This window comes from Caloenas nicobarica, chromosome 3, assembly GCF_036013445.1.
Source record: "Caloenas nicobarica isolate bCalNic1 chromosome 3, bCalNic1.hap1, whole genome shotgun sequence".
NCBI classification, from domain to species: Eukaryota; Metazoa; Chordata; class Aves; order Columbiformes; family Columbidae; genus Caloenas; species Caloenas nicobarica.
This window is the reverse complement of record NC_088247.1, coordinates 64,464,972-64,482,082: the sequence shown is the minus strand read 5'-3', so window position 1 is coordinate 64,482,082 and position 17,111 is coordinate 64,464,972. Positions and strand designations below refer to the sequence as shown.

The window sequence follows — 17,111 nt, the reverse complement described above, 5'->3', positions numbered from 1 at the left end:
CCATGTTTTCAAGCTGGTAGAAGCTAAAAGATGGTGGGTTCCTGTGCAGATAGTGTGGGGGATGCAGCAAAGGGCTGCTATGGGGGAGTGGGTTCATTCCCGGCTCTGCCACCAGGCCAGCCTCGCTGTGTGGCTTGCTGCAGGTCACACCTCATCTGTGCTGCTCTGCCTCTTTTTGCACAAATGAGATAACAACACAAAGCACAAAGTTTTTAGTGAGGGTGAAAAACACTAGATAGGGGCATATCAGGTTTCACTGATAAGCAGATGTGACAAATTGCAGTGGTCCATATGTGTGGAGGCAGCCAGAGGGCAGCCACTGAAGTTAATGCGTTATTACATAGATTCGTGTGAAAAGACATCAGTACTAGACATAGCAGAAAGTACTACATCTTTAGTTTTAAAGAAAACCTATGAAGCAGAGATAATGCTTATCATCGTAGTCCCATTCCTTGATAGTCCTGACATAAAGAGCTCAATAAATTTCACAGAAGGATTGGAAATGAAAATTTTTCTTGCAATTACACAGGGTAGAAGAAGGGTGACTGAAGCTGTCTGGAGTTAATAATTCCCATGTTTCAGTGCACATTGCCAGTTTGAGGGTCAGGAAGAAATCCTTCTCTCCCCTTAAGTATAAATATAACTCAATGAGTGAAATGTTTTTGTTTTAATCTCTTTGGAAATCAATAGCAAAGACGTAGGGGGGCCTAAATTAAGGACTAAGATAACAGTGATTGTACAGTGACAAATTTAAATACATAATAGCTAGAAATATTATGAATCTGCATCTCAGATCTGAACCACAGAACTGAGGACTCTTGCAGTTTTAGCTCTAGTTTGGACTCAGTCAAAAAATATGCTTTTTTCAAAATCATGTGTGTATGTGTCAATTTAATAAGCATATGTATTTAAAAAATAATGATAGAAGATAATGTGATCATCTATTAAAATGTTTGCATCTTTCTAAAGAGAGTTTTGTTTTGGCTTTCATGCCTCACTTTTGGTACTGGGTGAGATTTCTTGCCTTAGAGTAAATTCAAATTTCCTAGCAAGTTTCTAAAGCAAGACAGGAACAACATTAAATAGTGTTTTTTCATTGCTTTTTAAAAATACTGAGATTCCAGTTGGAGGATGGTGAAGCTGCAAAGTACACAGATAAGAACTTAAATGATCCAAATGTGCTGGCTTTTTCTGAGTCAGGCGGGGGGGTGGGTGGACTCATTACAAGCCTACAAGCCTAATTTAATGATTACCCAAACATGATATGTTTTCTTTAGAGCAGATGCAGCATAAACCTCTCAAAGGTGACAAACCTTTGACTCACACAGATGTGTAGGAAGGCTTGGAAGTTTGACGAGTTTTTCTTATCAAATTATATACACACGGAGATGGTAATTACTAGACTTCTTTCTCCAAAGTGCTTTTCGATCAGCTTTTTTACAAGTTCAGGAAGCAATACCACTCTGAACTGGCTGTGCCATTTTTGTTGACTGTAAGGTTGCTGGCTGGGCCTTGAGAGGCACTTTATCAGGGGCCAGCGGCATCTCCTGTCAGAACTTGTAAACAAGAAGAGTTAAACAGCGGGTGCTACGGATGGTGATATTGGTCATTAAGTAATTGAACAAGGGAATTTCAGTGAATACTGAAAAACGCCCAGAGAGGCAGAGATTTTGTAGAAATGGTTTTAGAGCCATGTTTCCGTTTGGGCTCATCTGTATCTTTGAGTGCACCAGTGCACTCCTGGTATGCAAAATGGCACGTAACTTTTCATGCTGCTGCCTAGCTCTTAACATTTAGAATACAGTAATTTGTGAAAGGTCAGTGTGTTCCCTTGAAGTTCTTATAAGGTCTCTACGTGTCTTCAGGAGGAGTCCCTAGCACTTACCCAAGCAGAAAGTGTATCTAACCAATAGCTTTTAATGTGATTATATTCTTTATTACACTGGTTTTCAACTTGAGTCCCAAGGAAGCCTTCCAAAACATTGGTTTTCAATTTGTGGAGACTTTGGGGAGTTGACAGTGGAGAAAGATTGAAAACCACCACTGTGTAACATAATAGTATATGTATAAATCACTCTGGATATACTGCAGTAAAAAATTCATGAAGTAAAAACATTGGGGTTTCATGGAAGCAGACAAACCAGCTACCTAAACCTGCCTTGCTTTTGTCCATAAGCATTGCAGAAATAAATAGTCAGGGTTTGAGTCTTGGAACCACTCCTGATGTCGGTAGGCTGCAGTACAGTGTGTTTCAGCGTGGGTGTAATTACTTGTGGTTGTTTGCTTTTTGCTCACTCCAGAGCCTTGTTTTTGCAGATGGACCAGCTGCATATCCAGTCCCAGTGCAGAACACCAAGCCACTACTTACTGTCAGCTTCACGTCAGGAGACATCAGTTTAATGAACAATTATGACGACTTATCTCCTACTATCATCCGCTCAGGGTTGAAAGGTACAAAAAGAAGCCATTTCAGCCCCTTCCTATGCTCTGTTTTTCTTGTATTTTTGATGATGTGTGTATGGGTTATGTTATTGTGGTTGTCTCCTAACCCAGAATTTGACCACCGTTATTGCCATTTCTGGCAGTGACACCTGCTGGCGTGTGTTTGAAAAAGTGTTTAAATTTTTGAGATCGTGTTTTTCTGGCAGTTTTGTAGAACAAATTGATCTGTATGCTGTTTTTCAGCTGAATGTGCTAGTATGTTTATGGTTTGTGTGAATGCCCCTGCTATGTAACACTTCCTTTCCATTTTCTAATTCACAAGGTCTCCTCCCATGGTTTTGGTAACCAGGTGTGAATCACAATGCTGCTTTGATTCCCACAGATTTGGGAAACTTGCTAGAATTATTAATTATCAAGAGGCAAGTTATTGTGAGAGAAGGAAAATTCCACTGATTAATTACTACATGTCTTGCTAAGTGATGTGGATGAATGTTTGTAAGATGAGTATTCCATGTAGAATCTTTAATTCACCTTGAAATTTTTACTCTTCTTACCTATCAAAAACATCCCTTACTTTGCCAGCACTCTCGGTACAATTTACAGTGCTTTGCCTGGAGAGAAGTTTTAGTTAACTACATCACATAAGCACGTATTTAAAAATAAGTTCCATTGATTCTTTTTCATCTCCACAGGTAAATTAGTCATATATTGGATGAAAAAAAAAAGCTATTGGAGCAGACTCTTCGCTGTTCTGTAACAGTGGGATATTTTGTGTGAAAAGTTGCCCTAACACCAGCACAATAGTTTTTGGATGATCCGCTATGTAGGGTAGTCTTAGGAGGTAGAAAAATCACTGTTGAGGTTTCTTTTCCACTCCTGCTTCCATCTGTGCCAACACAAGAAGTGCATGGCTGGCAAAATGTAGCATCATGAGGCAGCCCTATGATCCAGAAAACTTCTTCAGCCAAAAGGATGCCTGAAATCTGGGAAACTGCAGCCAGTTTGGAGAAGCTCTTGTGATATCCACCAAAGGGTCTGCCCAGCATCTCTACAGAATTATAGTAAATAGAATGGGGAGTAGTCTTGAGTTGTCATCTAGTCCAGCTTTCAGCTGGAAACAGTAGGAGAAACGAACCCCGTCTTATTCTCTGTTTAGGCTTGCAGGGCTCTGTCTTGCTGAGGTTGTCTGTCCTGGTTCTCTTTCTCTTTCCCTGTTGACTTTTGCTAATGGAAAAAAGATCTCTTAATTACATCACCCTCCTCTAGCAAAATATTAATGTGCAAGCTAGAGTAGAAATATTTTTATGAATTGTAAACTGGACTACATAGTTTTCATCAGTAGATGAAAACTGTGCAACATACTGCTGGATTGGGAGTATGTGCAAGACAGAGAATTGTGCTTGGGATATCACTGTCTGTTGTTTTGAAGCACTGTACAGTGGAAAGTATTTTACATATAATTTTATATAGAGGTACACATTTTCTGTATCTTCTTATCAACATTTTTTTCAAGTGACCGTAATTTCACTGCCTTTTGTAACATGCAAGAATGTGCAAAACCACCAGCTCAGGATCTTCATCCTCTCCAGCCACTTCGTATTCTGAGAATGGATTGTTTTCCATATTGTTTGCAAGTCTTAATTCATGTGGTTTTGTTTGAAATCTCAAAGTATTGCTTTGTGGTCTCTGCAGCAGATGTCCTTGTCTTTATGGTTGCTGTAGTCTATTCCACGTGTTTTTGAAGCAGGCAGCTATAAAACTATTTCAAGCAATTACAATATATTTTTGTCATTCTACTAGCTTTGAATAGCTGTCATTTTACTGGGAATATTTATATTAAACTGACACAGAAAAACTTTTGCCGTTGGACGAGAATTTCATTATCCAAATACAAGTTCTTTTTATCCAGCTTGAATGCTTCTGGAAGTTTTGTCAGTTCTAGTGGAGGTCCTGAACTGTTCAGTTGTATCCTTTCTTTTTTAAGCTTTTTAACTCAGTGATTTTCAGGGCACTGCTACCTGCAGGACTGCTGAACTACATCTCCTAGTTGTACTAGTTAGCTGCAACAACTACCTGCAGAGCTATTGCACATTCAGAGTCTATTCGAAGTTCGCTGATACACATGCCTGTAGTGGCTGGCAAGTAGTTTTGTGGGGTGACTGATCCACTGATTCACTTGCAGACCGTTACCCTAGATGAAACCTCCATCTGGTTTTCAATCTCTGTGCTTGTGCTGAGACCTAGTTATCCGTTGAGCTATTTCACATCAAGGTTTGATAGTCGTTGGAGATGCCGTTAGCATAGAGCCACGCTGTCCCAGGGGGATGCTGCAGCCCACATCCAGCCCTTCGCTGCCTTTGCAGCACCTAAATCTAGGAGATTTGAGAGAGAGAAAGAAAACTGCTGGATGCAGTAATTGCTCCTATTCCTCTTGGAATGGGGATTGACTGAAAGTTTTACCCGAAGACATGTATCCAAAGGAGATTGTTTTTTCACTTTGGTAATTATGTAGTTAAGCCAGTGAACACAAGTGGAGTTGATCAGCATGTGTAGATTTCTAACCCGCCTGTTGTTATACTCTCTGAGAAAGATGAATTAAATTCCACTGTAGATTATTTAGAGGCCTGAGGACTAAGAGGAAGAAAAAGAGGCATACAATGCCTAGCTGTGAAAAAATTATCTTGAGGAACATGCATCTTGCCTCTGATAGGTACAGAAGGACAATTCCCGTGAGAAATATCAGAAAGTTGAAATAATACAAAACTATTTTAAATTTCACATAAAAGTCCCTGAAAATGACAAGTTGACAACTTGAAACAATTTTGAGATCCTTCCTGGCAACTCTCATTTCTCTTCTGCTTCTTCATTTGAAGACAGCTTCTCGCCCACAAATGTCTTCAAAAGGTTCTTGGCAGATTGAGCATCCTAGAGCACAAAAGTTTTGTCTTTACCTCCACTTTGTCTCAGCATAAAATCGCTGCCTTTCACCTCTGATTTTAGAGTAAAAAGATTTAAAGAGTAGCTCAGTATTCCTTGCACATGCAAATCTGCCTCTGAAGCACAAGCAGGAACACAAAATACTGTTTTAGTGCTCTTGTTGCAGTGTGACAAGTCACTGGAGGATAGAAGGGTTTGAAATTAGTATCCTCAAATTTCGCTGTGGGCGTTCCTCATCATGAGGTGCCTGTAGGAAAAGTAACTGATATATATATTCATATCCATGTATATGAGAGAGTAAGCAATCCCTGTGTGCTTCTGGCAAACTCCTGCTAGACAGATGAGTAGATTTTCACAAGTCAGGTGTCAAAAGAAAACCTATGACATGGAGGCCATATGTATTTATGAACAAAAATCTGAAAGTCGTTCTAGTTTGATGTTATACTAAACCATAACTTTAGTTTGAGTCATACTAAAAGTTATATTCACAGCCAGTGAGAACATGAGGCCTCACTAAATATGCTGCTTTTTTTGCACTGTAGGGTTTTCCAGACAAATATTCTTTGCTGCTCTCTTAGTGAGATTATTTATCTGCCTATGAACTTGATTCCACTTCTTTACCCCAGAGATCTGTGTAGGATCTTCCACATAATTTTTAACATCCCTAATAAATTCTTATCCTTAGGTACTTAGGAACAACCCCCGATTACATTCTAGACTCACCACAGAGGAAGGTTTTTACACATTTTTTGCAATTTACAAAATAACGTCATGCTTGGAAGTGCATATGCAGCATATTTTTTACTATCTTAATGAAAGGATTTAGGTTTCTAAGTACTTAAGTAACTTCTGAGAGCATGATTTAGCTGTTCAAGTCATTTTGCAGCATCTGGGAATGCTGTTCTTAGTGATTTGAATCAGTGATTACTGCAAACCATCTTTGTGATTTCAGATGTGGTGGTACAGTGGTGCACACAGGGAGACCTACTTGCAGTAGCAGGCATGGAGAAGCAAAGCCAGCTGCTTGACCTCAGCAACGGTTCCCTGTTAAAAAGCGCACTCGTCAAGTTCTACAATGTGCGTGGGGAACATATCTACACTCTGGAGACACCTGTGCAGGTAGGAGGTATTTTTAAAGTCAGTTCTCAATGCTTTGCTGACGTGCTTTTCCCACATCAGCTTGTTGGTGTAGACCTGCAATGTGAAAAGGGTTGCAAAACATCCTTAACACACTCTAAAATATGATATAGATAAAAATACTGTTTGCATTAAGGTAGACATCCAAGAGTGCATCTGATTCTGTGGCCCATTGTGCTAGGTATTGGGCAAATATATAAGGAGAAACAATCTGTTTCCCAAAACCACTGGGCCAGGAATGGCCAAGATAGAAAAAGGAAATTCTGTTGTTTTATGGATAAGTGACTGAGGAGAAAAAACTAGGTAACTTGCTTGATGTTGTAGCAGAGACAAGTGCTAGACAAAAATATTCAAAGTCCAGTATCATAACTACAAGGTTATTCTCTCTTTGTTATTGCTGTAATTTTCTAACGTACAATCAGTTAAGCTGAGTGCAATATTTTACTTTTTATAGCATCAAATGGAGGAGAATGAATCAAAAAGTCTTGTTTCTGTTCCCACCTTCTGTACAGACTTTCAGTGTAACCTCAGTCCTGTTACTTGACAAGTAAATGTCAACACATGGTCTGTGTGCTGCTTGGTAGCACAACATGCCTCATAGGTCTTGCTGATACTTCAGAACCCAACGGAATGTCACTCCACAGTTTATTTCATTTTCCGCAGAACAGAGATGACTCCCTTCCGATTTCTGACTGTACTATTGAAACTTAATCAATTTATAATAGCTTTGAAATCTAAAAGTGAAGGAAAATGCTACAGATATGTTTACTTTATGTTTAATGATGATACCATTTATTATCATTTCTTTTTCAGTACCCTGATCTGGGATGGATACAAAAGGATGACATAGTAAACCAGCTGCTAAGCTTTTGTGTTTGCCTATATTTAGCATTAACCTCTGCTTATTAACATTAGCACTCTAATTTAGATAGAATTCTTTAATTTTGTAATGTATAAAATAATGGTCTCTAAAGCCAACCTAAATACATACAGTGATATGTAGTGCTGATTTAGGTACCTAGAGGACTTATCAATACCCACTGCTTTATTGTCTTAAACACAGCCCTTTCAGCAAAGTAGCATAGCCCTTGCCTCTCTGGATTGATTATGGAGAAGACATATTTATACCCGTGTTGCGTATTGCCAGACCAGGTAAAAAGCAAACCTCATTCTGTTGCTTCAGTACCAGAATACAGTATGTCCACATTAGCCCTTAAACCAGTGTAGCGCTCTGGGGTCAAGCTGTGAAATCAAATTGTGATTTGAGCATCAAAACTGATGGGGTCAGGTTGCCTTAAGGTGTGCGTGTGTGCAGGCTCTTCTCTTACTGCTTTGTTCCCAGTAACCTCAAATTCTCCTTCATTTAAATACCTTAATCTCCTCTAGTTCTTCCTGTATCCCTTCAACTTCTTTCCATATTTTCAGCTCTTCTCCTTTCTCCTCTACTTAATCAGCGGGGAGAAAGCACGTGTTGTGGCTGACGTGAGGGTTAATTATTCTGCCATTATATGAGTACTTATAGGGCAATGACAGGCCACACAGAACAGGTAACTGTCAAGCTCATACTGCAGCATTTCTCATAGTGAAAATACTAACATGAGCCTCTCTGCTCTTTCCAGCTGCTAATTTTCACTGAAACTGCAGCATTTTAATATCATCGAGATTTCTTCCCCCATTGTCAACTTCAGATGAAAAGCCAACAGCTTGGGAAGTTTTAAGCCAGGCTGGAAGTGAAGGATGGAGGAGGCAGGAGGTGGCAACCACCACTTAATAGCACAATCATAGAGTCTAATTTCTTTGAGAAACCAGGATAAGAATAACATTTAAACCGGTATGTTTATTAAAAAACTGTGTGCATAAACCTGCCTAAAATCAGAGCCACTCCTCTTCTCTTATTAGTTAGTGTTTATTCTCCTTATTTAGTGCATTTAAATTCATATTTACTCAGCTACAGGAGGAAGTGAGGGGTCTTTCAGAAGGATGCCTGTATCTGCTCATGTGGACTTTATGCTTCTAGGTATTTGAATGCTGGTCTAGCGGTATTACCAGCTAAGTAACAGGTATGCGAGAACATTGCAAAGTATTTGGTTTACTAACGAAATCAGATAAAAACTGCTGTTGCAAAAAAATTGCTAGTAACTTTTGTTATTCCATGCCTCTGCTCCAAAAATGTATATGCAAAGGTGACAGAGTGAGTCAGTGGTCCTGCTAATTTGTCTGATGACAAATTCATCAGAGTAAATTAATTCATTTTCTGTACCATGACTGTCAGCCTTGTAATGGGATTTTATAAAATTCATCACTGGTTATTGAAGAAAATAATTGAAGAAAAGAAAAGAAAATAATTTCCTCGTCTCAAACTCTTCTGCTAGAACTGTTTCTTCTAAAGCAAGCAAATGCATAACTGGGAAAGCACTTTTTTTTCTAAATGAGCATTTTTCTGAATATAAAGGTAAAAAAATAAAGCGACAATAAGCATAGAAAATAGTGGATTACTGGTGCAAAAATCATTTTCCATGTGGTACTCTGTCCCAATTCTTTGATAAAGCAGACACTGAAAATTTACTCAGTAAAATATACTGAGCTGGTTTTGTTTCTGCTGTTTGTCTGTCCTGTCTTTGGTGGGATATTCAGGAAACATAAGATTTTATCATTTATAACAAAACTCAGTCTAAAACACAACTTGGCTGGAATGTTACCTAACATAAAGTCTTAGCAAACCCCAAGGCAGAATAGATTTGGGTACTACAGGTTACTCATCTTGATGATGACGGTTGTCATGGATCCCTTCAAGGTGTTTTATGTGCCATCTTCTCCAGCGTTAGTGTGGTTTTGGCACACTGTCTCATTTGATTAACTCACTTAAGCTCTCACCTTTGGAGTAGGATTTGATGGTTCATAAACCTAGTTTGCTGACTATAAAAACCCTAGATAGGGAGATCAAACTTGTTCAGAAGTATCCAAATGAATGCAGTGGCTTTGCATGAAAAATAATGCTCATAAACAGAGTGGCAGAGTTAGCAGAGTGTAACAGTGTCTCTTGTGCCTGCTCTGGGCTTCAGCCTACCACCCTGACATGCTGCAAGAATATATTTGCAGCATATAGTGGAAAGAGCTGAAAAAGCTGTGTAAGGGTTGGGCAATACACAGAATCAAACTGTTTCAAACCTTGAAAGGATGATGAAAACATTTCAGAAGGGACTTCAGGAAGTCACACCAGATCTTTGTCTTATTGGAAGCAATTAATGAAAACTGGGTCTATACTGTGACTCCAAAGACTTGGTTTTATAAATGGAGAACATATCTTATTTATTTTATAAATAAACAGCATATCTTAAAGGCTGTCAATCAGCTGATAACTAATAAAAAATGCACTATCAATTTCTGTAACACATAGCTCTTACTATGCTTGTTCTTACGTACATGAACACCAACCTGATGAACCAAAAACATGCCCTGTTCTTTTAGCTGGCAGGTTTTCATGGTCTTGCTTTTTCAACATTTAAAAATGGGATTGCAACAGCAGGCTGCCCTGGTGCTCATAATTTTTTATTGGAAGAATGTTCATTTCTCACATTATTTGTTAAATCTTCATAGCCCTCCCTTGGCATCAAGCAGGGATGAGAATAATCAACTCATTCGAGACAGTTTTACAGTCTTGCTAAAATTCTTTACCGGAAATGCTGCGAGCCAGTTCTGTCACTTCAGAATTTCTCATCTGATGTGCAAACAGGTGTTTATTATATCAACTAACCATACATGCTTCTTAAAGCTCTCTTCTGAGTGGATACAGCTGCTTCATAACTTCTCATCTGAACTTTGAACAGAGGAGTCTCCTGCAGGATCACTTCAAAATTTACCTAACTGCTGATTTATCAAACCTGTGAAATTATCCTGATGGTTTAAAGTTGTGACTTATATTTTGGTTCGTTCTTCACTTTTTATAATTTTCTTTCCTATATATCCCAGAAGGGACCGGGGAACAAGAACGTGAATTTAGAAACCCTGATGCTGATCTCTTTTATACATCCATAATCCGAGAGTAAACTTACATTATCTTATGATTTTATACCACTCTGTAACTGCTGTAAGAACAGATTAAACCTCAAGTGCAATGAAGAAGGAGGATAAATGTGAACTGAACCCTGTATGGTCCAGAATCAGCTGTATAGGCAAAAAGATTAGATGCAGAAAAACTGCAATCACATTTTTATCAGTGTAATATTTTTAAAACCTAATTCACAGTGGTGTACCAAAGGTTAAATCTTTATGGGAGAGGTTTCCAGGAGGCTTTGAGAAGAAGACCCACTTGCTCTAAACCTGCTGCTGTGAACTGTAGCCTTCACAGCATTTCACAGGCTGCTTCTCTACTGGAAACATCCCAGCATCTGAATGGATAGATTTAAGATTATATAATCTTGCAGAAACCTGGTTGTTGTGTAAAAGCTATTTTACTAAGACCTGAGAAGGAGGGTGCAATTTTAGGTTAAATTCAGATCAAAAGGCTTTGAGAGAAGAGGCTGCCTTTTATGTTACCCAGCTGAGCTGACCTTGCTTACTTTGTGTTCATTTATTCATGTAGAGTGTTCAGGTTCGTTGCTTCTGAATTAACATTGTCTTTCATTTATATCACCTGAAATTCATCCTATTTAGTTGTTATTGGATGACAATAAAGCTTCAACAAGGGTTAATTTTCTTACAGAAAGTGAAACAAGAGCAACAGTTTAGAACTAGCTAGTGAAACATTCTTTGGGATGTCAATAAGGACCTTGATGTTTTACATATAGGCCATAAAATCTTCTCTGACTGCTGCAGAAATTGGTCATGATCAGGACTGGAAAATGGAAACACTTGTCTAAGCAAAGTAGAAACAGGATATAAGGAACATCTACAAATCAAGTAAGAGTTTTCTGAGTGAAAAAATCATGTAAGGCCACAGCAGGGTAATTTCTGACCACATTGTAGTCTTTTTTGCTTTTATCACCACCAGTTCTTACTAGTTAATATTATTCCCACTGTAAATATGGGAGACAGGAGATTGAAGAAGGTACATTACTTTCCAGCAGCCATCCACTCATGCTATGGCGATGCAGAGATGTGCACACAGAATTCACAAGAGCCGAGTGGGCACTGCAGCTGTTGCACCTTCCAGCTTCTCTCTGAGAAAAGAAGAGGGAAGAATGTGTGTCTCCACATCAGCAGTGAGAGCAAGTAGACTACATACATCAGAGTTTTACTTACAGCATACCATTCACTAGATACTATTTTGCAGTTGGATTATTTCTCCTAAGAAAAATCTCGCTTGTTGCCGGGCTTTCTGCCCTGGAATACCATTTTTACTTCATTACCAGTGAGACTCCCAGTGCCAGCAGACAGGGGATTAGTGCAAGCATTAGGCAGCCCCATGGCTCAGGATTTCTGAGCTCAAGGCAGACAGTGAGAATCAGCTTGAACAAGTGTTTTCATTGACTGAACTTCATACACGTGATAAAAGATACATAAGTTATGTTCTTTCCTGTGAGAGAGACAGATGAGTAACTTACAGAAGCAACCACAGAGCTTGAGCAGCAATATCCGTTCCCATGTGCTTTTCTAAGGGGAGTCAACATCCCAGCTGGGGGTAGAGATTTGAGTAGATGTAGATGACTTTCAGCCACTCTAAAAAACATGGCAAAAGAGCTCCTTGTTGACCACTTTTTGAGATGTGTTTTCAGTCAATGTTTCTTCTGATAAAACATCTTGTTTTCTTGTCCTTTAGCCAAGTATTTCTAATATATAATTGTCATAGAGCTGAATCCTATCTGTGTGCAGAAGTTCAAGGGTTTTTCCAAGATTTTTTTTTTCCTACATGTTTGTATTTAAACCCTGGAATTCATTCAGATATTTACAGTTTGTGCTGAGATTTTTCAAAACCTGATGAGATTTTTATATGCAAAGTGAGATTAGAAGTTATCATTAGATGTTATATTTGTAGCTGCATTTCCTTGTTCCTGGCAGAAAAAAACAAGTGTGCAAACATGGAAAACAAAGCTCTTCTGTACTAGAATCTGCTTGTCCGTTTTCTAACAAGTGCAATATAGGTATCAACAACTTTTTTTCTTCCTTTTTTTTTTTTCTTGCTATCACAGTGCAAATAAGTGGCAGCTTTATGAGGAGTGACAATTTGCATTGGACATTGCAGTTCAATTTTTTTCTCAGCAGAGTTTGGAAGGAAGGCTGTGGCCAGTTCATAACTGACTTGCTGCAGTAATTGACTTATACCCTTGTCCTTCAAGTAAAAGAGTGGGAAGCGTAGTTATTGAAAAATATTATTGGAGCAGTACATTTAAAGGTCAGGTCAGATCTGGCATTTGGGTGATCTTTTATTTCTCCAACTCTGTAATGACAGGCTAATTTTGCCTGAACTTCATCTTAAATCTTAGCCCTTCACTGTAAATGAAGTGTTGCTGGATATTAGGCTGGAGGAGCACCAGGGGACTGAGTATTCCATAGAAAAGGAAGGCAAGGCATATCTGGGGAATCAGCAAGCAAAGACAAACCAGTATGGTACAAGCACTCTTTGATGAGATTGAAAATATTAAGATTAAAACCCGTGATGTATGTGGGGAGACTGAATGTACAAATGGAAGAGTGGAAGTGTTGTGATAGACAAACAGGACATTTGTAGGTAGTGTGTGTGCATGTGCATGCATTTAAACATGCACCCAGTCACATTGTTTACCTAAAAATACATAGAGTATAAGGCAGTCAGACATTCAGAAGTTTAAAAGACAGCTGAACTATGGTTGCCTGTCAGGAAACTGTGGTGAAATCCCTCAGTGAGGCAGTCCCTTTCATTTTGGACTTTCTGCTCTTCCCCAGCTCCACAGTGCTGTGTTGCCAGAAGTCCCACCCGCCATTTCAAAGCTTATGAAAAACCTGTTCCTGGGGAATATGTTTAAGATTGCAAAGGTTTTTGGACTGATGCTACCTGTGTCTCTGCTGTTTTCTGCATGCAGCAGTAACCTGAGGAGAAAAGAGGTTTATTTTGACTCTATTTGGATGAGCAGAGGCCTGTCTGGGTATGATATATTGGATTATAAATGCTGCAATACAAGACATAATGGTAGAGCTATCTGGGTGTGCTGTATTGGATTATGATATCTGGGATGTTAGACTTCTCTTCTGCCATTAAACTCTATCCAATAAATAAACATTTGTGTACTAAGTCACATACTTGTTTGTTCTTTCACCATATTTATTGGTAAGCTTTAGTTGGTGCAAGGTGAACAGAAGGATGGGGTTTGGATCCCACGATAAGGCTCAGGTTGATAGTTCTACCCATGCTGGGTTTCAGCCCTTGAGGAAATCAGGATGACTTCTACTGGTGCCTTTCTCAGGCTGTCATATAGTAGATGTGGCAGGTACCTGGCTTGTGCCAGTGCCTTTTCAATTGCGTTTGTTTTACAAGCAGCTTGAACTCTCTCATTACTCCCAGACAGTGTGAGGGCTGAGCCATACTCTCAAATCATGAAAATACCAGTCAGTAAGGAATACATTATGTGACTTCTCATCAAATTTAAGGCTCTGTCCCACAGATTATGGTTATTACAAGCCATGTAATAATTATTGATGGTACACAAAGAATTTCTCAATTCTTTTGAAGTTCTCCACTACAAAGTGCCTTTAGCGATTACTATGAAAATCACAAGGTTCACATGAGGGTAGCAGAGCACTGGAACAGGCTGCCCAGGGAGGTTGTGGAGTCTCCTTCTCTGGAGACATTCCAAACCCACCTGGACACCTTCCTGTGTAACTTCATCTAGGTGTTCCTGCTCCGGCAGGGGGATTGGACTAGATGATCTTTCGAGGTCCCTTCCAATCCCCAACATTCTGTGATTCTGTGATGTCACTGCCCCATTTGCTTATTAGTCAGCCTGAAGATTTGTGCCTCCATGGAAGTGTGTGTGTGTGTGTGGTGTGCCTACATGTAATGAAAATGAAGCTTCTTCATTCCTCCCACTTTAAAACCAGAATTTTCCTTGAAATTTAAATCCAGGATAAGGTGACTTAGCAGGGGAGATCTTTCATCTGAAAAAGTTGTTTCTGTCTTGATGATAGACATTGATATAGTGCTGTGCAGCTGCATTTTGCATTATGTCATTCACATACAAACATCTTGTCCCAGTTCCTCACCTTCAAGCATCTTGAATTTGTAACCGAAGGGGAAGTTTTTCCCCAGACTAGATTGCTAACCTCTGGGCTGATCTAGCCCAAGTAGCTGGGTGTCATATGACTAGAGGATTGGGTAAAAGTTACTACTGATGGTGCCTTGACTCTTTTCTTCTGTATAGTTAATTCTTGTTTGGTGAATCTTGTAAAGAGCCTTTATATAAATATCTTTATATTCCAAAGAGATCCTGACCTTTCAGTAAACACAGTTCATAATTTAAATGAAACACGTTTGCTTAAACTTTTGAGTATCACGGATTATGAAAAGAAGCTGCAAAATATTTCTCATGGAGTGGTAGTTTTTTTCTTTACTCTGTGTTGTTTATTTGTATAGAGATAGCAGCTATGGGATTGAAATTCCATACAATATGTGTACATGTGCAAATGCAGGTGCTTTGTAACACAGAAAGCAAGAGATGACAGGTGGATGCAGCTAAGACTAATGAAGAGCAAAAGTAATAGTGAGAGGTCACAACTGTAAGAGGTCACAAAAGACTGGTGCTTTGTGTGAAAAACATGGGGTTTAGGAAGACAGTTTAGAGAGCTCCTTGCAAGCACAACTCAGTATTCTCACATGAACTCTTAATGTTCATGCGGCAGGGAATAATGTCCAAAGCAGCTTTTGAGTTGTTTATTGTTATTCTGCTCCATGTTCTGACATGTAGTACCAGTCACCCCTGACTCTTTCTGGTTTTACTGTCATGAATTTAGATATTTCTGAGTGTAGACAAGCAGAAGACAAAAGGTCATAATCCGTTTTGTTCCTGGTGCTCTTTCACAGTTCACTTCCTCTGGGAATAGTTCAGAAGAGACACTGTGCAGCAGAAGACCCCGTGCAAGACAAGAAAGCCAACTGGGTTTTGTCCAGTAGTTTACTGAGTGTCTCTGTGCATATAGTTCAACATTTCAGTTGTAAAATGTGAGCTATTACTAGTGGATGAGGATTGATTAGATGACTGAAGAAATCATCTGGTTAGGGCATCAAAAGATCCTGCTTTTTAACACTGTGTGATTTTAAAGTCACTTTTCCTATCTGGGTTGCGTGAAGAGCTTTAAGCCTTGTGAGTAAAAAGTACTGTATAAATATCAACCATTGTTATCGATAATTTCAGATGTTCACATTCTTCTCCCTTTTTGTGGGCAACAGAACACACTTTTAAGTTTCTGAAGACTTAGGGTAACATGATCGGTGCTGAATTCATGTGATCATTTGCTGTGCAAGTATCTTGGAGAAAGTATATGCTCTTTTAAAATTGTATCCTTTTCCTCTCCATGCAGCGACCCATCATCTCCATTTGTTGGGGTCACAGGGATTCGCGCCTGCTGATGGCTTCCGGACCTGCGTTGTACGTTGTCAGAGTCGAGCACAGGGTGTCCAGCCTGCAGCTGCTGTGCCAACAAACCATCGCCAGCTGTCTGCGGGACGACAAGGACATCAGCAAACTGACCCTGCCCCCTCGGCTCTGCTCATACCTTACCACTGCCTTTATACCAACAATCAAGGTAAAAGAAAGTAAATGTGTGTGTGTGTGTGTGTGAGGAAGAGGAAAGGGTTGCTTGATTTCCACTCTCCATGCTGCTCCTAAGTGACAATGAATAAATGATGAGATATTCTGAGTATCATAATTATCATTTTAAAAGCTTAATTAAGGGTCATTCCTGTCTTTTTCAAGAGCCCACTGATCCATTTGGTGCCTATTACAATCTGCAAAGAGGGCTCACACACGCTGATCTGTGTTATTCCATGGGAATGGCCTTTCCAAGGGTAAAATATGCTGGTGAGTCACAAAGACTTCTGAAGAAGCTCATGCTGATGATAATACGGTGTCACAGTTATAGGAGAGATTCACAGTGGTTCAACTGTTGCCTCCCTACTTGTTACATGAGTCCTTATATTGCCAGGAAAGTGATACTTAAGACCTGTGGCTGCCCAGATGTTTCTGCTGACAGTGAGTTCTGCTGACCTTACTGCTCCAACAGTGCTGTGGGAGAATGAACCAGATATTATAGCTTTTCCTGAACCGCAAGCAGAGCCAACTGCTCAGCCCCTTTATTTCATGGTTTTGCCCTCAATTACATCTTAGGATTTCCAAACTCTGTATCACAGCCTATAAACCAGAGCATTAGCTGGTAAATTCCCTACATTCAAACATATGTTTTTGTGTTGCGTGTTTTTTGTGTACGTGTTATAGCATTAATTCGAGCCAGTTTCAGATCCTTGTTAAAACAATGCAGAGCTAGAATAACTAATTTAAGATCAGTAGAGTTGGCCCATCTTAAACAAGAACAAATTATATCCATAAAATAATGATTCAGCACAGTTCCATTTGGGTACTGCTAGTCAGGGCAATTTGTGTGACTGTGAAACAATTCATTTGCCAGCG

At 39.4% G+C, this 17,111-nt stretch overlaps 1 protein-coding gene across 4 annotated transcripts in view; it reads left to right on the top strand.

Moving 5' to 3' along the window:
- The window catches only part of TULP4 (TUB like protein 4), a 159,359-nt gene that overhangs the window by 119,344 nt on the left and 22,904 nt on the right, over positions 1–17,111 (top strand). For all 4 annotated transcript variants that reach the window (XR_010605915.1, XM_065630907.1, XM_065630905.1 and 1 more), the window contains exons 6-8: positions 2,317–2,451; positions 6,332–6,498; positions 16,006–16,230. Coding sequence is in view for 3 of the 4 variants with exons in the window: in XM_065630907.1 (XP_065486979.1) it covers positions 2,317–2,451; positions 6,332–6,498; positions 16,006–16,230 (527 nt within the window). In the remaining variant the exon portion in view is untranslated. The remainder of the gene's footprint in view (positions 1–2,316; positions 2,452–6,331; positions 6,499–16,005; positions 16,231–17,111) is intronic.